The sequence below is a fragment of the Aureobasidium melanogenum genome, assembly GCF_000721775.1.
Source record: "Aureobasidium melanogenum CBS 110374 unplaced genomic scaffold scaffold_4, whole genome shotgun sequence".
In the NCBI taxonomy this organism is placed as follows: domain Eukaryota; kingdom Fungi; phylum Ascomycota; class Dothideomycetes; order Dothideales; family Saccotheciaceae; genus Aureobasidium; species Aureobasidium melanogenum.
The window spans coordinates 723,551-745,737 of record NW_024470056.1 but is presented as its reverse complement, the minus strand read 5'-3'; the positions used below and the strand labels follow the sequence as shown (position 1 = coordinate 745,737).

Here is a 22,187-nt window from a genome sequence, read left to right as displayed (position 1 = left end):
GTGGAGCGCCTCGACCCTCGAAAGCAAAACTGCTGCGTCACCACAAAAATAATTCCTGCCCGCACAGCACAAAACATTCATACACACCACCACCTTCTTACAGTCGCAACATCGTCTTGTTCATATTCCGAGAATACACTTCCGAAGCGCAACTCTACACCAATTGAAAACCCAAGACACTTATACAACCAACCAACCAATCACCCACAATGAACGACCCAGGTCTCAACACCCTCCTAAAATGGTCCATCGAGAACTCTGCCGTCTCAGATGGTGCCAACCCCGACCAACCACGCACACAACTCAACCCCGAGCTCCTCGCACAATTAATGGGCGGCCCCTCTGATGCCGACCGCATGATTTCGGCCATGCAAGCCATCCACGACCCCGAAGTCGACCACGAGAACAAAGGAATCGCCTGGGACAACTTTGAGCAACTAGTCGAAAACCTTGACAATGCAAACAACATGGAGCAATTAGGGTTGTGGATGCCGCTTGTGCAGAAGCTGGAGAGCGAGGAAAAGCAGGATAGAGAGATGGCTTGTTGGTGTTTGGGCACCGCGGTACAGAACAACATCAAGTCTCAGGAGCGCGTAAGTTTTATACCTTCCTTCTACTGGCTTGGAGCAAGATGCTGACATTTAATACACAGGCGCTAGCTGTCGGTGCAATCCCCAAGGTTGCAAAGCTCTGCTCAGATCCAGATGCGGGCGTGCGCAAGAAGGCTATCCGTGTCATCAGCTCCGAGGTCAGAAACTACCAACCTGCCCTGGACGAGGCAGTCAAGTACCTGCCTGCGGAGATCGTTGGCGAGGGCAAGTTCGATGCCGATGACATGGCAAATGTCGATGTGCTTGTCAATGGTCTGAGAGAAAGAAGTGCCAAGATGGCTTAAATGCATCAGAAGAGTTGGGGCATAGGTATAATTTGCATGATATCCCGAGGCGTTTCTGGATGGGCTGGACTGAGCAAAAGTCCAATAAAGAGTTATGGATATACGAGTAGAAGCCAAGAGGCTGTCTTCATATGAACGATCTTCCTTTACCGCATGATATTATCCCTCTCCCTTTGTAGCTTGCGGCCTTCTATTTATTTGACCGTATGCTCAGAGCTCGTGTTCGAAAGTCGACCTCGGCGGACCTGCTTCGAAGGCGTCTCTTGCTCCTGTGACTCTGTTTCTTTGCAGTGCAAATGGTGCGGTGCTTCAGATGTCCAATCTGCTCTGATCGTGCAACATCGCGAACTCTAAATCCTCAACCGGCCCTGAGCGTCTTTGCCGAGTGCTGAAAAGACGGTATGACTGTGTTGTGATGGTGGATTGTTCCCAATTCCTTGTCCTCCTTCACAGACACTCCAAACAAGCACCAATCAACTCATCAAAAGCCTCTCTTCCCTGATCAGCCTTCTCCAATCCCAATCCCACCACTAGCATCCTCTGTTCCTCAGGGTTCCTCATCAACAACGCCGTAGCAAGCGTTGTAGCCAATGTCTGCCCCAGTACCTCAAACTCTCCTCTTGTGCCGCCCAGCACGGTGGTCGCTGTCAAATGCGCAAATGGTAGTAGACTTGCGTCAACATCGGTTTCGGAGGATGGGTTCAAGAAGCCGTTGTCTAGAGGACGGCCTCCAGCGAGAGGAACATGGAGCCAGTGATTCAGACGGCCGGATTGAGAGATTGTGAGGACAAGCTTGTCAGCGAAGTTTAGGGCGGTGATCTGGGTGGGTACGCCGGCGATGGTGCTGCTGTTTGACTTGCTGGGTGCTGGGAAGCTTGAGAAGGTGAGGTTCGGTGGTTGTGAAATTGCAGAGGGCTGCGATTGTGTCTGCATGTTGTTTGAGAGTCAGGAAGAGATGATGGTGCTGTTCGTCTTGGGCGCAACGAAAGACAAGCACAAGTTCGCATTCACAAGCAACGCTAGACCCCGCGTCTCCAACGAGCCGACCCGCTTAGATGCATGAGCTTAAATCGGAAAAGTTGCAATCGCCAGCAAAGTCCGACATTTTATAGCCAAGTCCATCTTTTCTCTCTCTTCACACACCTCTCGGCAGGTTTAGTCGCAACCATGCCGCCCAAGTTTGTGCCTCGCGATCGCAAAAAGGGCAGAATTGCGAAAGCCAAAGCAAAGAACTCGCACTCCCACGACGAACCCCAAGATGCAAACGCCGCCGAAATCGTCCCTCCCACGCCTTCGGAGAAGGAAGCTCGTCGCGCTGCACTGCAAGCCGAGTTGCGTGCGCAGAACAGCACTTCAGTTATTTCTGGCAAGAAAAAGAAGAGATTGGACAAATACATCGATACCAAGCTGAAGAAAGAGGAGAATTTGGCCCTGATCAAGAAACTCGCCGCGCAAAAGGTCGACACAAGTTTATTGCTAAGCTCAAAGAAGCTGGGAAGAGGTGGAGAGTCTGCCAGAGAGAGGTTAGAAAGGGCGCTGAGAGAGAAGGAGCAAGGAATCAACGTTGAAGCCAACGATGCTGTCCTGTTTGAGCAAAGAAAGAGGCCGGCACTCGAGTTGGAGAGCGAATCTGAGGACGAGCAGACAGCGACACCACAAGCAAACACTTCGAAACCTACTTCTACGAAAGCTTCAGCATCTACACCTGCACCCGCAACCGCACCAGCGTCTGCGCCAGCGCCAGGCAAGGGTGGGCTCTTCGCTGCTGGTCAGGGTTTGTTCGGCAGTGGCCTTAAGAGACCGCTCGAGACAGACGAGGAGGGAAAGCCAATCATCAAGAGCAGAAAACGCACAAAGGTCATCAAGTCTGCCCCTGTAGTCGCTCAGGAGCCTGAATGGGAAGGCTTCTCTGGAGACGAGGACGGCGAGGATGACGATGATGGAAGTCAGGATTCGGAAGAAGAGATCGAAGATGGGGATGAAGACCCAGAAGAAGACGACGATGAAGAGGAAGGCTCCGACGAGGACGATGACGATGAAGAAGACTCAGACGAAGACTCGGAAGAAGAGTCGGACTCTGACGATGATATGGAAGATGAAGAGGACGTCAAGGAAGCACAAAAGGCCCGCTCATCTGCCTTCAAGATGTGGGCCACCGAACAACGAAATCAGGCCATAGGTTTCGTCCCCTCAACCAACCTTGAAACCGTAAATTCGACGACCGTCAAACAACCAATAAACTTCGTTCCTCGCGCTCCTTCACCAGAAATCCTCCCTCCCGAACTCGCAGTAACCGCCACTACAGAGTCAGACAACCGCCCTGCCGTCAGTCTAGTCATTCCTCGTACTCCCGAGATTCAAGAGGCGAGGTTGAAACTGCCGGTTGTGCAAGAAGAGCAGAAAATCATGGAAGCTATCCACAACAACAACGTTCTTGTTGTCTGGGGTGCTACTGGTTCCGGTAAAACGACACAGGTCCCTCAAATGATGTTCGAAAGCGGTTACGGCAGCAAGATCGGACAGGCAGACGGAGATGGCAAGGCCAAGGGCATGATTGGTGTTACTCAGCCTCGTCGTGTCGCTGCTGTCAGTGTGTCTGAGCGTGTCGGCACTGAGTTGTGTGACATGAAGAACCGCGTTGGTTATCAGATTCGTTTCGACACAACCGTTTCAAACGACACTGCCATCAAATTCATGACCGATGGTATTCTGCTGAGAGAGATCGCCAACGACTTCATCTTGTCCAGATACTCTGCCATTGTCATTGATGAAGCTCACGAACGCTCCGTCAACACCGACATCTTGATCGGTATGATGAGCAGAATCGTGGATCTTCGTGCTCAGATGGCAAAGGAGGAGCCTGAAAAATACTACCCTCTGAAGCTCGTCATCATGAGTGCCACTCTCCGCATCACTGATTTCACCGAAAACACTCGCCTCTTCAGAAATGGTCCTCCCCCGATCGTCAAGGCAGAAGGCAGACAATTCCCAGTCACCGATCACTTTGCACGCAGAACAACACACGACTACGTTGATGACATGTTCCACAAGGTCAGCAGAGGTCACAAGAAGCTTCCACCTGGTGGTATGCTTTGTTTCCTTACTGGTCAGCAAGAGATCATCCAGCTCGCCAAGAAGTTGCGCCAGGCTTTCCCTGCCGATACTGGCAGCCAAGTCAAGCAACCTAGAGTTCATGTATCTGCTGCAGATGCTCCACTTGAGATTGATGATATGGATGCGGAGGCTCAACCTGCACCGAGAAGGGACAATGACGACGATGACGATGATGACTCGGACATCGACATCAAGGGTTTGGATGATGAAGAAGATGACAAGGAGTTCGTGATCGAAGGGGAGGAGCAACCCGTGGAAGCGCTCAGGGTCCACGTGCTACCTCTGTACTCGCAACTTCCTACTAAGCAACAACTCAAGGTCTTTGAAGAACCGCTGGCAGGTTCGAGATTGATCGTTCTTGCCACCAACGTCGCCGAAACATCTCTCACCATTCCTGGAATTCGCTACGTTTTTGATTGCGGTCGCTCAAAGGAAAAGAATTATGAAGCTTCGACTGGTGTTCAGACCTTCGAGATTGACTTTATCAGCAAGGCCAGCGCTGCACAAAGAGCTGGTCGTGCTGGTCGTACGGGACCAGGTCACTGTTACCGTCTCTACTCATCCGCCGTCTATGAGCGCGACTTTGAAGAGTACGCTATCCCTGAGATCTTGAGATCGCCCATCGAAGGCGTTGTACTGTCGCTCAAGAACATGGACATCCAGACGGTAGTCAACTTCCCCTTCCCAACACCACCAGACCGCAAGGCACTAGCCAAGGCCGAGAAGCTTCTGACTTACCTTGGTGCCATCGACGCGCATGGCAAGATCACAGAGACTGGAAAAGAGTTGGCTGCATACCCCTTGTCACCAAGATTCGCGAGAATGCTGTTGTTAGGCAGACGCTATAACCTTTCCGCTCACACAATTGCTCTTGTGGCTTCGCTTGCTGTTCCCGAGCTCTTCATTCCTCAGACTCAATACAACCTCGAGAACGCTCCTGACGAAGAAGAGTCAGAAGACGAGAACGACACAGCCAGAGAACGCTATGCCAAACGTCAGATCCGCACAGAAGCAGACAACATTGCTGCTTCAGCAGCAGAACTCAAGCGAAAGGCATATGGAAAAGCCCACGCCACACTTTCACGTTGGGATGATCGCAGTGATGCATTGAAGCTGTTGACAGCAATGGCCGCGTACAGTGCTTCTTCATCTCCTGCATCCTTCTGTGCCGACTACTTCCTTCGCGAAAAAGCCATGAAGGAAGCCGCACAACTGAAACAACAATTGACGGCTATCGTACGCAGTCACTCTCGCACAGGCACCGAGGACCCAACACTCTCGCAGAAGGCCATTCCACCACCTACGGACAAGCAACGTGCTATCCTCAAACAATTCGTTGCAGCAGGCTTCATCGACCAAGTTGCCGTACGTGCCGATATCATCGGTGTAGCAACGTCCCGCAACCCCCGCCGTGCAATCGAAGTGCCCTACCGAACACTCTTCACCTCCAGCAGTGGAGACATCGTAGGCCAAGACCCCGAAGCTCGCGCCGCAGCGAAGCTCTCTTACGTGCATCCTTCCTCTGTACTGGCAAGATTGACTGTCGCCGAGATGCCTGATTATATCATTTACTCACATCTCTCGCGTCAAGCACCCACGCCTCCTTATGATACCGTACCTAAGACCAGACTTCACCCTCTGACAACCGTGACGGCAAAACAATTGGCAAATCTTGCAGAAGGAACACCGTTATTGGAAGTCGGCAAACCTGTTGGCAAGATTGAGCAATTGCCCAGAGGTGCTGATGGCAGAGAGAGAAGAGAAGTATGGGTCGGGCTGAGTTTGAGAGGAGAAAAGGAAGGTACACCTTGGCCTGTAGGCGCAAGAAAGGTCGTGCAAAAACGCATCGGTGGTGCTTGGGAAATTGAAAAGGTTGTTGGTTAATGTCACTTGCATCAGATAGAATTGGTAAAAGTCAGATTTACTGTATATATCATTGACTGTTCTGGCTCTTCGTTTCATTGAGCATACCATAAAAACATGTCTTTGTTTCTGACTGTTCTTTCTTCTCTAGAAAAAAAAAATGGACTAACGCATCTACAAATGCTGGTGGCAGCTACGTTGCTTGATCACAAACCCACGACTAATTTGCTTATCACTGGCGATGTCGTTGCTTTAAGAGAGCCCAGATATACAAAGAGCTCTGGTGACTTTGAGAGACATGGTCTTATTGAGTATTACTAATCTATCTACTTCATCTCACGCCTCCCAAATCCTCTCAACCCACCTCTTGACAGCACCCTTCCAAAGCGCAGGCCCAGGAATACTATAACTCTTCAACACAGGCCAATAGATACTAATCGCAATACTTTTACTAGTAGCAGTGTAAAGCTTGGTAGCCTTGACACCAGCAGGCTTAGCAGTTCCCTTTCCAGAGATTTGGAAATTGATACAGTTGGGGTAGTTTTGGGCTCCGTTGGCTTTGTCGGCACTGTGCAGCGCGATGATTTCGTGGCGGAGGACGTAGGAGCCTTGAGCCAAAGTAGGAGGAATGGTGATGGTCCAGGAGTTGTTGTTTGCAATTAGGGTGTCGGTTGCCCATGTGCTGTGGTTGGATTAGTGCTCTTCTCTTGAATCTGGTGGAGAAGATGCTTACCCAGGTGCAGGATTACCATTGATCAGACCTGCTTGATCAATCTTGAACCAGTCAAGAGTAGTAGGATTGACAACACTGCAATCTCCAGGGCACTTGGCAAGATAAGTGAGCACCGGTCCTTTGTGGCTGGAAGGCCAATCACTCCAAAGCAGCTTTACTTTGTCTCCAGCATTGACAGGAATACGTGTGTTTGTAGACTTGGCACTCTTGTGGCAGGCAATGTCGGCAGTGTTGTATTCAGAAGGAGAGATGTACCCAAGATCTTGGTTCAGGGAAGACCAGCCGGCGGTTTTGGCATGAGGGACATTTGGGTTGACGCGCCACCATGGTTGGGCTCCGGGATACCACTTGTTGCTGGTGACGATGCCTTGGACGAAACCATGAGCAGTGACGGTAGTGGTGAAAGTAATGAAGGTCAAAAGACCGGAAAGAATGGCCAAAGTCGAATACATGATGTTTCCGTCCTTGTACAATAATCCGTCTTTTGGTTGATGTTATTAGTAAGTAGTGTTCGACTCCAGAGCCGAGACACCAGAGAGTGACTGAGATTCAAGGAAACCACAACGAGAAAGAAAGTATGAGCACCGTAGACGATAGAATGAAAGGAGGTTTGGAAAGAAGAAAAGTTGAAAGTTCTTTTACAAGCTGCCGTCCACCTACATATACCTTGCCATGTCCCGCGTCCAAGTTCACTTACCGCAAGGCACAACGAGTAAAACGTACGCCCATGCCGCATATTTCAACGTTTATCGAAAGCGACCAGCACAGGTACTTTCTGCTCGAAGATTTTAGGTTGGAAAACAGCTAAAGGAGAAGTCGCAGCGCCGTTAGGGAGGTTGCCAATGTCATGCGAAGACCTAGACCTCGCGTGCCTGCCACGAGATTCCAATAGCGTGCTTTTGGCATCGAATCAATGTTTCAAGTAGAATAGAAGTTCATCTTGGAGATCTGTTCAGGACCTCGACGTTAGGCAAACGTTTGAATTTTAGCTGTTGGTTGCTGCTGTTTCCTTGCCCGTCGCGAGGCGTTGAAGTTCGAACAGTGGGAAGGAAAAGGCCACCGACGCACGGCAAGAGCAGCCGAGCTCGTCTAAGACTGCCTCAACTTGGGCACTTCTTCCACCACACCAACATTAGAAAAGCATGACAAGCTAGAAGTATATAGACATCGAATATATGCATGTATATGTTTATGTATGTCTCGGAAAGAGAGTCGAACCAAAGTCCTTTGAATGCGATTGCAAACCAAAACACACCTTCTGCAAGAACAGCAAGCTCGATGCGTTCTCCTTAAATAGTCTGAACAAGCAGACATCAGTCGATCATATCCTGGCACTTCCTATCCGATGTGAGGGAAGTAGAGCGAAAGTTTGGCGTAACCAAGACGGATTCTGGCAAGTACGCAGAGCTGAGAAAACTCTCGATCACCAAGTAGACTCGGGCAGAAACGTAGAGTGCTATGAAGGAGAGCAGACCAAGGAGTGTCAATATCGCCGCAACCGAAGTGAGGAATTTGGACAGCTGGAAATGATGGCCCCAGATGGATAGTGTGAAATCATGTTTATAGGCGAAGTTTCCACAGATGTTTCCACAGAGTAGAAGAAACATGATCAGAAATGGGAAGATAGCCAGACTGGCGGTTGTAACGCCCGAGGTTTCCCAGAGTAACCCTTAGATTGGAGCATAGAATGGTGCGCTCCAAGCTAGCAAGTGCAGTCCACCATAAACAAAAGCCGCTGCTGACATAACTAACCACTCTGGAATCCGTTCGATTACCCATTCAGAGAATAAACCGTCAACAGGATCGGCCAAATCACCAAGGGCGAGAGAATGCAAATATGATTTGAGCGACTCTTCCGGATTAAGTCTGAAAGCCCAATCATGAAAGGTCCCAAGTGTCCAGATTCTCGACTTTGGGAATCTAGCCATATAAAGACTGATCGTTCTAGATGGTAGGAAACCTCTAGCATTGATTTCGGCAAATTCTCCAGCTGTACAGAATCTTCGTGATAACGAAGGTATAGTTTATTGGCGAACACCATCGCGCCTGCCAACTTATCCTCACGTGCTGCTTGTAACGAGCTGAGTCAAAGCAGGCCCTGCCACGTGCGAGCTCATTCGAGCCTCCTCGTGTGCTGAGTATGTAACGCATAGCTATAAAAATGCACAATACTATCAAAAGAAAGAACAGTGTCCACTGAGAGGTGACAACTGATAGGCGCTCTCACGCCTCTGCGTCCGTGAACGATTGTGCCTTTCAATAGTGAGCCGAATTGCAAAGAAACGCACTCGGAACTGCGCCTTCTTCTGGTTACTTGAACACTCGACTAAAAGGTATAGACGCCAGAGTCCACAAGATCATAGCACCAAAACAAGACCCAACACCAATAAGCACGAAGAAGTAGTTGTGGCTCGTGATATAACCTATACTCCCAGCATCAATCCAAAACACGATGCTTGAGATGACTGCGACACCGATTTGCATCCAGACGATAATGGTAGCAAACAGAGTCGAAGTGTAAAATGGTATCTGGTGTTCCAGCGTTTCCACAGAACGTTGAGAAGGTCTGAGAACCTCGAGGGCGGCGAACATTGCGGAAAAGGTTGGTCGTGGCTCGTCTAAGGTATTTCGATGCGGTAACATGGAGCCAAGCTCGTGAGACTCCTCTTCGTCCTCGCTGTTGAGTGAGGCGTGATCGGCGGTCTTCTTATGCTTGCGCCCTCTGTAGTTCTCAAGGATAGCACCCAGCGGTTGGATGAGCAGTACAAGAGGAACAATCTGACCAAAGGACCACTCATTCTCCTTGTTGTTCCACCAAGCATTTTGTTGACGTGGAATGACGATCTGGATGGTACCGTAGACCAGGCCAACATACGACAGCCACAGGGATGCCGCAAAAGACGCGGCAAACTCGAAGACTGCCAAGGAGATTACGTAGACTGTCATCGTTGCATAATACAACCATGACAAAGAGTTTCGCTTTCGTCGTCGTGAAGCCTTGAGGGCTTCGGCATGTAAGATACGCTCCAGCAAGTATTCAGTAGGCCCTCTGACTCGACGATGGAATATGTTTCGGGAGCCTTTGAACAATGCACCAATCTTCCAGATGTACGACGTTATGAGAATCAGATAGGCCAAAGGCGCGTCAGGATTGACACCTTCACCCCAAGTCTTGAAGAAGAAGCATCTGGCTGGTATCGCCCAGCTGGTTCTCACATCATGTGTCTCTTGATCCGGACCCCACCAGAGTGCCCAAAGATTGGATGCGGTAGGTACCAAGGCCACAAGCAACAATACCAGCAGTACTAGCATACCGACAATACGCCAACTTAGCACTGCAGGCCGCTTGCGAAAATAATCTCCTAGCATTGTGAGAGCCGAAAGATGGACCGAGCTTGACATCCAAGCCAGCATAATGACTGTTTGAAAGTGGTATACCGAAATGTGGCCATGCAATCCGATGAAACCAGCAATACAGATGGCGATACCAGTGACTATTTGTTGGTCGCTAAGCAGGAGGACGCACTGTTGGAGTGCCTTATGCCATGAAGGACTTGTGCGTCGCTGTGACGGAAGCCGATGGACGTAAAAATCCACAGGCCGTAAGAGGCTTTTATCGATCGAGCCCAGTAGATATGACACCAGTACAATCGCGAATGTGATGTAGGCACTGAGAAGAAACGCCAGTATCGCACCTATGCCTGAGATCTCGCTGTCGGCTTCTGGAATTGCACCTTCCTCCATCCAGTAACCGCATGTCTCCGTATTGATCGTCGTGTTCGTCACGTTGCCCGACATTGTGTTCGTGATCCTGGTGCTGGCATGGCCAATTCAACACACATGGTGAGGGGTCAGAGTCGTTGGAGGTCAGACGGTTGAAGGTTTTTCTTCGGTCGAGCAACAACGGGCTATATTTATCTGAAAACGAAACTCTTTTATGCTCTAGACCGGCGGTGACCCTTATCTGCATCGAGCGCGTCGCAACATTGTAGGGCTTGTTTCTGCTTTGCAAGACGTGCTTGGTTCATATGACTATCGAAATAGCCGCATCTGCCCAAGCACGGCGTCCGCGGCTCGCGAGAAAGTTTGTCGCACAAAACCAACGACCTAATCACAGTATCTGTCAGAGGATGCTACATTATAATACTTCACACATATGAACTCAGAGCTCTGTGGCACCAACATATAACTTCAAAGGTAGGAAAGAATAACAGCTGCGTTCCGTGCAGTATCGTAAGTCATCGGCGTACTCATACTATGCATCCAAAAGAAGAGATTTCCCAAAATGCTTTCCTACCCAACATCATAATTTTTGTCCTTGTCCTTTCCTTCATGCAAAAATATCGTTATCGTCGCTATTTGCTGTTCCTTCTAACCTTCTCCAGCAACTCTTCCATCTTGAACGGCTTCGCAATAACATCATTCATACCAGCATCCGTCATTTCACTTTGTTGTTCTTCTCTAACATTAGCCGTCACACCAATGATGTTGACCGCTGGTAAATTGTTGTCGCCTTCAAACTTCCTGATCTCTCGTGAAGCAGTCTTGCCGTCCATGACGGGCATCTCCTGGTCCATGAGTACGCAGTCAAATGGAGGCTTGTGTTCGGATGACCGAGACGTGATCATGTCTAGGGCTTCTTTGCCATTATCTGCGGTCGTAACGTTGAAGCCTTTGGATTCGATCTTCTTTTTCAGAAGTTTCTGATTGATTAGATTGTCCTAGCAAGTTGTGTCAATAAAATGAGTAAGTAATTGTAGTTGTAGCACTCACCTCAACGAAAAGTATAGTAGGTCTTGAATCACTGTGCTGGTTCGAAATTTGCTCTACAGATTGGCCAGAATCATTGTCGGCCTGTTTTGCAGCACTTTTGGCGTTTTCGGATTCTCCTTGCTTGCCTTGCTTGTTGCTTTCAGGCTGAGCAAATTTCACTTGCTCGAAAGATGGATCTGGCTGTTGTGAGCTTCGTCCTGCATTGGCCGGTCTCTTCTTTTGCCGCTGTGACTCGTCATCTTGAGCTCTAGAATGTGATGTTTCCACTTGATCGCATGCAGACTCGCAATTATTGTGTTTCTCGCTCATTCGATCTGCCATGTCGGCTGTGTGTTGCCATCGATCCTTTGAAGGGGTTTCGCTGTTTGGTCCAGTGTTTTCCTTGGCGACATTTTTAAGATCGCTCGAAACCTTGTCTTCGTCGTAATGCGTTGTCTTCACGTGTCCGGACTGTTTGAGTTTGTCCGAAAGCTCTCCCGGCTCCAGCTTATCGGCATCTTCAGGCTCGCTGCCTCGTCTGACTCTGAAGAAGAAGCCAAACGTTGACCCTTCACCCTCGACTGAGCTGACTCCGATCTCTCCTCCATGCAGCTGGCACATTTTGCGGGCAATATTGAGACCGAGGCCAGATCCACCATACATCTGTCCTGTTTTTGGCGTAGCCTGCTGGAAACGCTCGAACAATTTTGTCTGGTTCTCTTTGCTGATACCAATGCCGGTGTCTTTGACCGCGACCATAATATACAATGGCTCTCCATCGCCCCACTCAGGATTGCCGGTTGCATCTGTTTTGAGACTAAGATCATCAGTTTTGAAGAAGACGACGTTAGGCGGATATGACGTTGGCCTCTCCATCGAAGCAGCGACTTCGATATCAATCTTCTTCTTGCGCTCCGACTTGGTCGTAAATTTGATGGCGTTTGTCATAAGGTTGACAATCACTTGACTAATTCTCACGAGATCTGCCATGACCCAATCAACGTTACAACTGTCATACTCAGGTCTGACGGTATAGCTGAAGTCGACATCTCGCTTGCGCAGTTCTGGCTGGAAGATCTTGAGGGTATCTGCCATCTGTACCTTTGGTTTTGTAGCCCTGTGAGAGTTAGTGATTGCTTCTAATTTCGAATAGAAGGCACCTACCTAGGAGCAAGTGAAAGCATCGAAGCGTCAAGTTTTGAGAAACTGAGAACGTCATCGACAAGTGTTTTCTGCGAAATGAATAAGCGTAAGGTGTTAGAACATCGCAAAGACAGGACTAACCTGATGGTCTACGCAAAGCTGGATTGTGTGGACAGAATCGACAATCTCGTCCACAGCGATGTTGTCAGATACTGCTTCGCCATCCTGCACTGCATCCAATATATTTTCGGCACAGTGCAGCACAGCAGAAAGCGGATTTCTGATCTCGTGGGAGATCATATCGATAAAGCGTTCTTGTTGCTGTTTCCTTTCGCGAGCTTCTTTTGCAACTCTAGTCTGGGCGAGCTCGGCATTCTTCATATCAGACACATCAATCAGAGCACAAATATATCCACCGAATTGTCGGAGATCGAATTGCTGAAGGTTGTTCTTTCCGAGTGGGCGCATGAGGAAGAGTCTCCACTGATTCTCACCAAAAGCCCTGAACTCTGTTTCCAGATCCGTCTGAGAGTCGAAGGCCTTGTGATACTCAGCCATGACCCTATCGTAATCATCTGGATGGATGGTTTCGGGCCACATCTTGAAAGACTGATCAGGACCGCGATGAGCCGTTAGATCGTGGAACTGGTGATTGACGAATAATGGATCTGCCTTGTGGTTCAAAATAGCAAGGCCAGTGGGTAGCATCTCTGCAAACTTTTGGAAAAAGGGTTGGCGGTCCAGCGCGGTCTCCTCGTGGTTTACGTAGTCGTTCATCTCGTGGTCAGATGATTCTTTGTCGCTTTCGTCCTTCTCAGACGTCTCTTCCTTGGGAGCTTTGGTATTGGTATGGGTTTTACTAAATACTTGTACCATAACGCCAGCGACCTTTGTGTTATCGTGTATGGGACTGCAGATTACGGGGGATTTTTCTGTAGAGGTGGCATGTTTTCTGGATAACTCGGTGGCGGCGATGGGTCTCGGTATGCGTCCTTGAAAGTAGTCGTGAAGAGTGTCTGTCGTGTGCTTGCTGAAGGCGTCGTTCGGGGGTCTGCCCTGCTTCAAGGCGCTGTGCGATGTTGCTTCCCAGGCTTCATTGTATATCATAGCAAGGTCCTCGCCCCAAAAGATGGCGGCTGGGTGTTGGAGGGTGAAGATGAAGGGCGCAAGCGACTGCAGAGTCTCTGGCCATTGCTTCGCCGAGCCAAGGTCGCTGTCATCCCTGCGAGGATCAGTTATGGAAAGGACAGAGCGCGTGACGTCGTCGAGTTGATGCTTACCACACCTCGTCCATGAGAAGGAGCTTGTCGAGGGCCTTAGCAGCATCCTTCTTCTCTGTCGCATTTCCGGATTGTTTCTGTTTCATGCTTGCAGCGACAGGTGTATTGGCCGAGTGCAAAGACAGAACAGGCCAAAGAAACAATGTCTTCAAACTCGGCACGCGAAGAAGCTTCAACCTGCGTCTGTCGATCAACTGCCATGACATCGCTGGCTTATGACGTCGCCAGGGTTCGGAGCACCTTCCGGAGGCGCCAATTCGCCAGTCCCTGACACGACTCAAAGACCTTCTACCAACATCAAGGCGACCTCCGACAACCACAACTTGGCCTGCATCATCTGATTACCAACGCAGAAGATTCTAGCCTGATGCACTCCGATGCCTTGTCAGATGTGTCGACGCCATTGCTGTACGGGCAGATAGTCCACACTCGAGGAATATGGAAAGCTTAGGGGTAAGGACAGGGTGACTTTTTTTGACGGCGCGGACAAAACCCATCGGGCTATTTTCCAGCAGCTGCGTCGACCACATGGCTTCTGTTTTGGCTTCATCCCTGCATGTGAAACGACCTCGTCACGAGATACATGCGCTGCACAGCGCCTACCGCAACAGGCACATGCAAAAAGCTTACCACATTCCGCCTCGGTCGACAACATCGCAGACCCCGCCCCCACTTATCCATGTGGTCGACGCCTTGCCTATCTTCACCCTCCCTCCTGCTGTCCACCGGTCAAGTGCCACGAATCCTCTACATGCAACAGACAAACGTACAGTACCACACCAGCTTCCGGCCGTTACAATGTAACACTTCATTGCATCCCGGCATTTGTAACACACCGCTCACCATGCAGCTTTCGGCCGGTGTGAAATACTCACTGCCTTCGTGAGATGGCTCTGTCTCGTCCAACAGGCGATCGCACTGCCCTGACCTGGTATTAGGATATAGACTAACTATAGCACCAACTTAGTCGCTTGTCCAACAAGCTTATAGGCCGACGCACTGTTTCATCGTCTTACTAAGTTGCTCCTCTAGCTCAAGGCTAACCTCACATACTTAGGAAGCCACCATGCAGGACAAAATATCCAACTTCTCGGACTTCCATTCAAATAGCCCGTGGGCAAGATGGGCCACGATAGACTTCGCATGTGATTGACCTCAGCCTACCACGTCTTGTTGTCTTTTACCCGGCGTGCATAACAGGGCCAACGGTTTGAGTCGTGAATCATGGTGGCATAATCTAACGTTTAGTCAGGTATGACATTTGGCCCACCCCAGGTACAGGAACAACACCATCAGATTCCCATTGGCGTTTCAGAAGACTTCGGAGAATAAGCATACTGCAACTTTACTGGATATGCTCGAGCCGAAGTCATCAAAAGGGTCACTCTTACTGGTATATCTCCGAATCAACAAAGCCAAGCTCCCTGCATTCCAGCATGATAATGCAATCTCCAACGGTCATGCGCTCCTCCAAAGAGACGATCTTGGTGACGAAACACTTTGGTCTTTGAATGTGAGGTGTGGACGCTCAAGAAACACATACCGTTGATGGTAAGGATTGTCATGAAAGCGGCCGCGCATTCGCAGATCCGATCAGGCTCGAGTTGGCGCATCTTGTGTTGCATCCTGAGGCGCAGGTATGATGACGCTGTCAGTAATGGATTGCCCTTCGGCAGTATGAGATAAATATCCTGCTGTTGGCCGCTTCTTGGATGACATGCTGAGGCTCATGGTCCAGAAAGCCAAAATCTGTTTCAAAATGTATTCACAACTATTCTTCTCATTGTCATTGATCTGTACTATTGCACAAGCTCTCTCACCAGCAGAATGGCGAGCTCAGTCTATCTACCAAGTCATGACTGACAGGTTTGCTCGCACTGATGGCTCTACCACGGCATCTTGTGATCTTAGTGATTATTGTGGGGGCACGTGGGAAGGTCTCATCAAACACTTAGACTATATACAAGACATGGGCTTCACGGCTGTTGGTATAGGCTCACTCAACATCAGCTAGTACTGACGTACGAACAGGTGTGGATCTCACCAGTGGTAAAGAACCTCAATGCTTCCACGGCAGACGGGTCGAGCTACCATGGATACTGGGCCCAAGACATGTACGCTGTCAATACCAATTTTGGCTCTGCTGCAGACCTGGTCAAACTATCAAGTGCTTTACATAATAGAGGAATGGTAAGATGACCATGATGACATGCTTGAAAGACCTTGACTAACCACTTACCAGTACTTGATGGTTGATGTTGTGACAAATCACATGGGATATGCAGGTTGTGGTGACTGTGTAGACTATTCAGTCTTCGATCCCTTCGACAAAGAGTCCTACTATCATCCTTTCTGCTTGATTGACTACAATAATCAAACCAGCATGGAGCTTGTGAGTAGAGTCATGAACTAGCTAGGAAAGTAAGCTAATGCGAGTTTAGTGCTGGGAGGGCGATAACACTGTGTCGTTGCCTGACCTTCGCGTAGAGGACTCGAACGTCCAAGACATGTTTGCAACATGGATCAAACAATTGGTCAAGAACTATACAAGTAACCAATCATCCCTCTTTCCCATCAAGAGATAGCAAAATTAACACAATCCAGTCGACGGCCTACGCATCGACAGCGCCGCAGAAGTTAGCAAAGCCTCTCTAGCAAATTTCGAATCAGCAGCAAACATTTACGCCGTCGGAGAAGTCTTCAACAACAACGCCGAATACGTCTGCGCATACCAAGACTCCCTGTCCGGCGTGATGAACTACCCCATGTACTACAACATAACCTCTGCCTTTGCATCTACCTCCGGTGATATCGGAGCCTTGGAACAAGGCGTCAACACCATGAAATCCACCTGCAAAGATGTAACTCTCCTAGGTTCTTTTCTCGAAAACCACGATAACCCACGCTTTCCCTCTTTGACTTCTGACATGTCGTTGGCGAAAAACGCGATCGGGTTTGCAATGTTGGCAGATGGTATTCCCATTGTTTATCAAGGCCAAGAACAGCATTTCGATGGTGGTGATACACCGCAACAAAGAGAACAACTCTGGAAATCTGGATATGATACTGGTGCCACACTGTACAAACACATCACCAGATTAAACGCTATTCGCAAAGTGGCCATCAAGAATGACGATGGGTATCTAACATACAATGCTTATCCAGTATGGACAGATGACCATACCATTGTGATGAGAAAGGGAAACAACGATACTCAAGTCATTGGGGTGTTCAATAATCTTGGAGCCGAGGGGAATGCGAACTTTACGCTTCTGGCAACGAGTTCAGGGTTTGATGCTGGTATGGATGTTACGAATGTGTTGACTTGCGATAAGTTTACCACTGATGGCAAAGGTGATTTGAATGTCAAGATTAAGGAAGGAAAACCTTTGGTTTTGTATTCGACTAAGCAGCTTGATGGAAGTGGCATTTGTTGATGTCTTTTCTTGTTGCTTCGATGAAGAGTTGGAAGGGGGATCGGTTCTGGCTTCCTGGAGTAGATACACTCGGTTCAAAGTTCGGCTTTTTACTTCGTTCGTCTACTAGTCACAAGTGCCCTTTGCAGATTGCAAAATCATTTTTGAATTGTTCGTCATGGGTATCATATTCTATAATGCTTCATCAATGGTATCAAAGCTCAGGCTCAAGTGGCCGGAGTAGCAGGACTGGCAGGCGTACTAGGATTTGTAGCCAGCCCTTTACTTCTCCTCTTCTTGATCTTGTCCCTGACCTTTTTCTTCGTCTTTTCCTCTTCGTCTTTTTTCGCTGCTGCCGATGCGAACGGTGTAGCCTGAGCAGCCAATCTTGCTTCTTCCAACTTCTTTGCCAACTCTGCTTCTTTGATTTTGGCAGCTTCGGCGGCTTCGGCTTTTGCGCGGACGTGGTGTTTTGTGGCTGAGAAGGTAAAGTTGCCAGGTTCGCCGCGAAGAGGATTTTCGTCCATGTATTCATCGCCGTAGTGGAGCATCATTTGTAATGAATCTTGAAGGGCTCGCTGTGCGCGAGGGTCTGCACCTTTTGTCGATTTTAGTTCGTTTGAGGTGGTGGATTGTGCTGCCGGGTCTAGAGCAGCCGCGGATGGAAGTTCGGCTGGTGTAGGAGCTGTGCTTGCTTCTCGACTAGTGGAAGAGAGGGCTTGTGACGCGACAAGCGACTTGGCAGTAGCGGGTGGGAAGTAGGTATAACCAGTTGCAGGGGTGTAAAGTGGTAGCGGAGCAGCGGTTTGAGTGAATTTTGTGAGCGAAGTCATGGCCGAGAGGAGGTGGTTGCCGACAATGTCATAGACAGAAGGCGCTTGGTACATATTTTCACCGACCAGGTAGTAGGTGGCCAGGACAGTAATCTCATCGGGTTGTGTAGGTCTCTTGCGGCGGTCCTGCTTGCGAATGACCCAGATGCCTGTATCTGGGCCCAATGATGGATCGGGATTTGGTTGTGGTTCGCCAACGATGAGGTACTCGACGCCATTCATTTGCTTCAAGCGTGTCTCGAAGGCTTGTCGGTTGCGGCACATGTCCCATATCGGAGGGTGGATCTCGGCTTGCTTCCATAGGAGGCCATTCTTGGTGGTAGGATCGAAGAAGGGCGTTTCACGGAGAATGGGGTGAACTGGTGAAGGTGTCAGTCTTTGTCGAAGATGCGAGGGACTGAGTGCATACTGCTGTTCTCGTGGATTCCTTCCCAGTAGGCGATGACATCAGGCCGACGGAACTGCACCTCGTCCAGCGGCGTGCCGTTCCATGTGTTCGCCATTGTCGAATGCGCAGGTCGCACTGCTATAAAGGATCGAAGGAAGCTCTCACTCAGCTGGTGCAAAACATTGGAGCGTCACTGTCGCCAAGCTGTCGCGACAGAGACGGACGAGACGTGCGGCCTGACTCGTAGGGCTGAAATAGCCTTCACCGGGAAAGCCTTGCCCGATCCGGCTTTAGTTTCTCCAGCTTTTCTTTCTAGAACCCATCGATTCATCATATCTGTTGCCATCTCCCTGTACAATTTCACCTGCACAACTCCCACCTGGCTCGTATGTTCTTGACGGTCTGCATCGAGAGACTGACCCTCTTTCCCGACATCCCTTTCACTTGATTCTTGGACCTGTCGACGACTTGTTCTAATGCACCGCCCCCATCTACTTTTTCTGGATGCCTATGACTCCTTTAGCAACAATATCATCAACTTACTTCAACAAGACCTCAATGCCACCGTCCAAGTAATCAAAATTGACGACAAGAGATTCGTCACCAGTGATGAGGCATGCTTCCATGCTTTCCTCGGTCGTTTTGATGCTGTAGTCGCTGGTCCTGGTCCCGGTGATCCGAGGAACTCTCACGACTTGGGTCTCATCGGCAAATTATGGCATCTACCAGAGGATGTTTGTGTACCCGTGCTGGGCATATGTCTTGGATTTCAGAGTCTCGCCCTGGCCTTTGGAGGTACAGCCGGAAGGCTTCATCAACCCCGACATGGTCTGGTTACCGAGGTTACTCATCAGGGACAATCTCTCTTCAAGGGTATTGATGTTCTCATGGCCACTCAGTATCACTCGCTCCACGCAAAGCTTGGCCATACTGTAGACAAGGCATCTACGGATTTGTGGAAGGCTACTTCGAACTGCCCTGACATACTACCGCTTGCTTGGGATCTATCAGACGATCAGAATGGCCCCATCCTCATGGGCATCAGACATCTGACTAAGCCCTTCTATGGAGTACAATATCATCCAGAGTCAATTTGCACGAGCTCTGCTGGTGCGCAAATCATTCACAATTGGTGGTCCGAGGCATTGGCTTGGACTATCGGCCGCGCAGCCAGAGTTCAAAATGTCGACACTCTAAGTCCAACGATCGATGTGGATTCACATGACACGAACAGCGAAAGCGGCGACGACTCGGCAAGCACATCATCGTCTTTGTTCGATGCTGTCAACCCCACGCTCAGGGATACTACGGCTACGACTCCAGCTCTGACCAGGAATTCATCAAGAATGGGACGGCCGACTTCCTCGCTGTCCGTCAGCTGGAAATGTGTCGACACATTCTGCGACGCTATTGATGTGGCTTTGTTGCTACAAAAGATGCAAGACATCGACCAGCAAGCCATCATGCTAGAGTCTGGCAGCAAGAACGGAAAACCTGTACGACCCAAGACGGGCCGCTTTAGCATAATTGGCTGTGCCAAGGATTCTCGGTCAATTCGCTACTCTACTGGAAATCACACAATCACCAGCGACCTCTCAGGCACAAGAGCTTCATACACAGGATCTATGACAGACGTCTGGTCGAACATTGAGTCTTTCATGGCTGCCAACAAGGCGACTGATGGCAGTGCTGACGTGCCTTTCTGGGGAGGACTTGTAGGGTTTGTGTCTTACGAAGCTGGTCTGGAGACAATCGATGTTGCTCAACCTACAAACAATGATCGTCCTGATGTTTGGTTTGTCTTCGTGTCACACAGCATCGTGGTTGATCACGTCGAGAAGAAAGTTTACATTCAAAGCTTGGAAAAGACCGATGATCATTGGTTCGAGAAAGTTGAGGGAGCCTTGAAGCAGCTCATCGACAAGCCCGGATCTCAGTTACAAATACTCAAGTCAGAATCAGGGTTACCATCTGTTGCCGCTCCAGCGCAAGAAGAGTATGTGCGAAGGGTTAAGACTTGTCAGAATCATATTCGCGCTGGCGATTCTTACGAACTCTGTTTGACCGACCAAAGCATCATCTCATACGGTGAAAATGCCCCACCAAGGTCTTTTGAGCTCTACCAACGACTCCGAGCCTTCAACCCGGCACCCTTTGGTGCTTACCTACGACTACAAGAAGAAAACGAACAAAAGAAGAACGGTGTCACCATCTTGTCTTCCAGTCCAGAGCGATTTTTGTCTTGGTCAAGAGCTGGAAAGTGTCAGTTCAGACCTATCAAAGGCACTGTGGAGAAGAAGAATGGCCTTACGAGGAAAGAAGCGGAAGCCTTGTTGAATGTAGACAAGGAAAGAGCTGAGAATCTCATGATTGTCGACTTGATACGACACGACTTGCATGGTGTTGTGGGCTCTGGAAATGTCAAAGTCGAGAAGTTGATGGCTGTCGAAGAATACCAAACCGTCTTCCAGCTCGTGTCAGTCATTGAAGGACAACTGCAGGAAGGATCAAGACATACTGGCATTGATGTGCTAGCGGCTTCTCTTCCTCCAGGATCCATGACCGGCGCACCCAAGAAACGATCGTGTGAGTTGTTGACAGAAATAGAAGGAAAGCCTCGAGGCATTTACAGTGGTGTACTTGGATACTTTGATGTAGGCGGTGGTGGAGATTTTTCAGTTGTCATTCGAACTGCTTTTCGATGGGATGATGAAGGCGTATGGCGTGTTGGCGCTGGCGGAGCGGTCACTGTGTTGTCTTCGCCACAGGCTGAGTTTGAAGAGATGGATCTGAAGAGGCAAAGTTGCTTGCCACTTTTCGGACATCGTCGGGACCCTGTGAAATAATTGATTGTTAGCGTCTGGATTTCGCCGGAAACAATTCTGACCAGGAAACATTCCTGCATATTTGCAGCTCGCTCAGCACTGAGAGACAAGCCTGAGATGCTCTGCTGCAAATGTTGGGTCAGGCGCATACTTACCTTTATCTCTGCATCTTCCCTAGCAGTGAGATACACCATCACGCACCAATTTACATCGGTGCTAGGTCTCTGATCGAGTGTCGACTTACGGCTCTGCTCGAGTACATCCATAGCTTCGAGATATGGGGTCTCCAGTTCATCAACCCTGGACTCCTGTCGCCGAACCCGTCTTCGTTCTCGGGCAACGATCTTCCCCCAAAGGATGACTCTACCCTGTACTCGGTCAAGTATGGCCTCGTGCCATGCGACAGCAACATAATCGCCACTTTTCTTCGCTTCATCGAAACGGGCACGACAATCTTCAGCGACATGCTTCCATTCCTCCAACTCGGTGTTTGCCTTTGCCAGTCTAGCTTTGTGATGCTCTTCAAGCTCTGCGACGGCGTACAGATGCTGGTAGATCTTCTCCAGTTGTTCGAAGTTGTCTCCAGGCATGAGGTCTATCAGAGTCTGCTGGACCTCGGGAACATCAGGCTTTGAACGACGCCATAGCATGAGTGCCGGGTTCCAGGTCAGAAAAGGCTTGTTGGTATGCGCAAATTCATGAGTAGCGTAGATGGATACTTTAGGGGGCTCCTCGGGACGAGGCATATCGAGATGGGTCCCCGTATTCAGTTTGTGGGTGACGCTTCTCTTCCAGGCCTCAGCGAAGTGATCTCTGGATGCAGACATGGTGACGAATGTGGTTGTGGAGAGGCAGGAGGAGAGATGAGAACCAACGAAATCGGATCTTATGTAACGAAGAAGCGTCAATGTTTGTTGTTATCTCAATGCAGAATGGAAAAGCAAT

At 49.5% G+C, this 22,187-nt stretch overlaps 10 protein-coding genes across 10 annotated transcripts; 4 read left to right on the top strand and 6 right to left on the bottom strand.

The window, feature by feature from the left end:
• Nucleotides 1-209: 209 nt before the first annotated feature.
• M437DRAFT_82284 (armadillo/beta-catenin-like repeat-containing protein) lies at nt 210-895 on the top strand (the record flags this gene model as incomplete). The annotated part of the gene is made up of 2 exons (XM_041027721.1): nt 210-593; nt 653-895. 2 exons carry the CDS (start codon nt 210-212, stop codon nt 893-895), a joined length of 627 nt encoding a protein of 208 aa, XP_040882335.1.
• A 447-nt stretch (nt 896-1,342) lies between these two features.
• Nucleotides 1,343-1,828, bottom strand: M437DRAFT_63932 (uncharacterized protein; the record flags this gene model as incomplete). Its single annotated transcript, XM_041024330.1, has 1 exon — nt 1,343-1,828. One exon carries the CDS (start codon nt 1,826-1,828, stop codon nt 1,343-1,345), a length of 486 nt encoding a protein of 161 aa, XP_040882334.1.
• A 234-nt stretch (nt 1,829-2,062) lies between these two features.
• Nucleotides 2,063-5,893, top strand: M437DRAFT_42544 (P-loop containing nucleoside triphosphate hydrolase protein; the record flags this gene model as incomplete). The annotated part of the gene is made up of 1 exon (XM_041020600.1): nt 2,063-5,893. One exon carries the CDS (start codon nt 2,063-2,065, stop codon nt 5,891-5,893), a length of 3,831 nt encoding a protein of 1,276 aa, XP_040882333.1.
• Nucleotides 5,894-6,208: 315 nt separating this feature from the next.
• Nucleotides 6,209-7,057, bottom strand: M437DRAFT_42764 (glycoside hydrolase; the record flags this gene model as incomplete). Its single annotated transcript, XM_041020629.1, has 2 exons — nt 6,209-6,554; nt 6,606-7,057. 2 exons carry the CDS (start codon nt 7,055-7,057, stop codon nt 6,209-6,211), a joined length of 798 nt encoding a protein of 265 aa, XP_040882332.1.
• A 2,410-nt stretch (nt 7,058-9,467) lies between these two features.
• Nucleotides 9,468-10,403, bottom strand: M437DRAFT_42180 (uncharacterized protein; the record flags this gene model as incomplete). The annotated part of the gene is made up of 1 exon (XM_041020521.1): nt 9,468-10,403. A coding segment is annotated over one exon (936 nt), but the record flags the coding sequence as incomplete, so codon positions are not given.
• A 584-nt stretch (nt 10,404-10,987) lies between these two features.
• Nucleotides 10,988-13,718, bottom strand: M437DRAFT_18486 (uncharacterized protein; the record flags this gene model as incomplete). The annotated part of the gene is made up of 5 exons (XM_041018959.1): nt 10,988-11,326; nt 11,379-11,682; nt 11,830-12,474; nt 12,522-12,589; nt 12,642-13,718. Coding segments are annotated over 5 exons (2,433 nt in total), but the record flags the coding sequence as incomplete, so codon positions are not given.
• Nucleotides 13,719-15,539: 1,821 nt separating this feature from the next.
• M437DRAFT_73240 (alpha-amylase) lies at nt 15,540-17,217 on the top strand (the record flags this gene model as incomplete). Its single annotated transcript, XM_041025990.1, has 5 exons — nt 15,540-15,764; nt 15,812-15,970; nt 16,023-16,172; nt 16,222-16,330; nt 16,385-17,217. 5 exons carry the CDS (start codon nt 15,540-15,542, stop codon nt 17,215-17,217), a joined length of 1,476 nt encoding a protein of 491 aa, XP_040882329.1.
• A 452-nt stretch (nt 17,218-17,669) lies between these two features.
• Nucleotides 17,670-18,508, bottom strand: M437DRAFT_12698 (MED6-domain-containing protein; the record flags this gene model as incomplete). The annotated part of the gene is made up of 2 exons (XM_041018673.1): nt 17,670-18,388; nt 18,439-18,508. Coding segments are annotated over 2 exons (789 nt in total), but the record flags the coding sequence as incomplete, so codon positions are not given.
• A 385-nt stretch (nt 18,509-18,893) lies between these two features.
• On the top strand, nt 18,894-21,263 carry M437DRAFT_41952 (para-aminobenzoate synthase; the record flags this gene model as incomplete). The annotated part of the gene is made up of 2 exons (XM_041020481.1): nt 18,894-19,552; nt 19,751-21,263. The coding sequence occupies 2 exons, from the start codon at nt 18,894-18,896 to the stop codon at nt 21,261-21,263; spliced, it is 2,172 nt and encodes a 723-aa protein (XP_040882327.1).
• A 72-nt stretch (nt 21,264-21,335) lies between these two features.
• Nucleotides 21,336-22,069, bottom strand: M437DRAFT_82275 (uncharacterized protein; the record flags this gene model as incomplete). Its single annotated transcript, XM_041027720.1, has 2 exons — nt 21,336-21,367; nt 21,487-22,069. The coding sequence occupies 2 exons, from the start codon at nt 22,067-22,069 to the stop codon at nt 21,336-21,338; spliced, it is 615 nt and encodes a 204-aa protein (XP_040882326.1).
• Between the last annotated feature and the right edge of the window lie 118 nt (nt 22,070-22,187).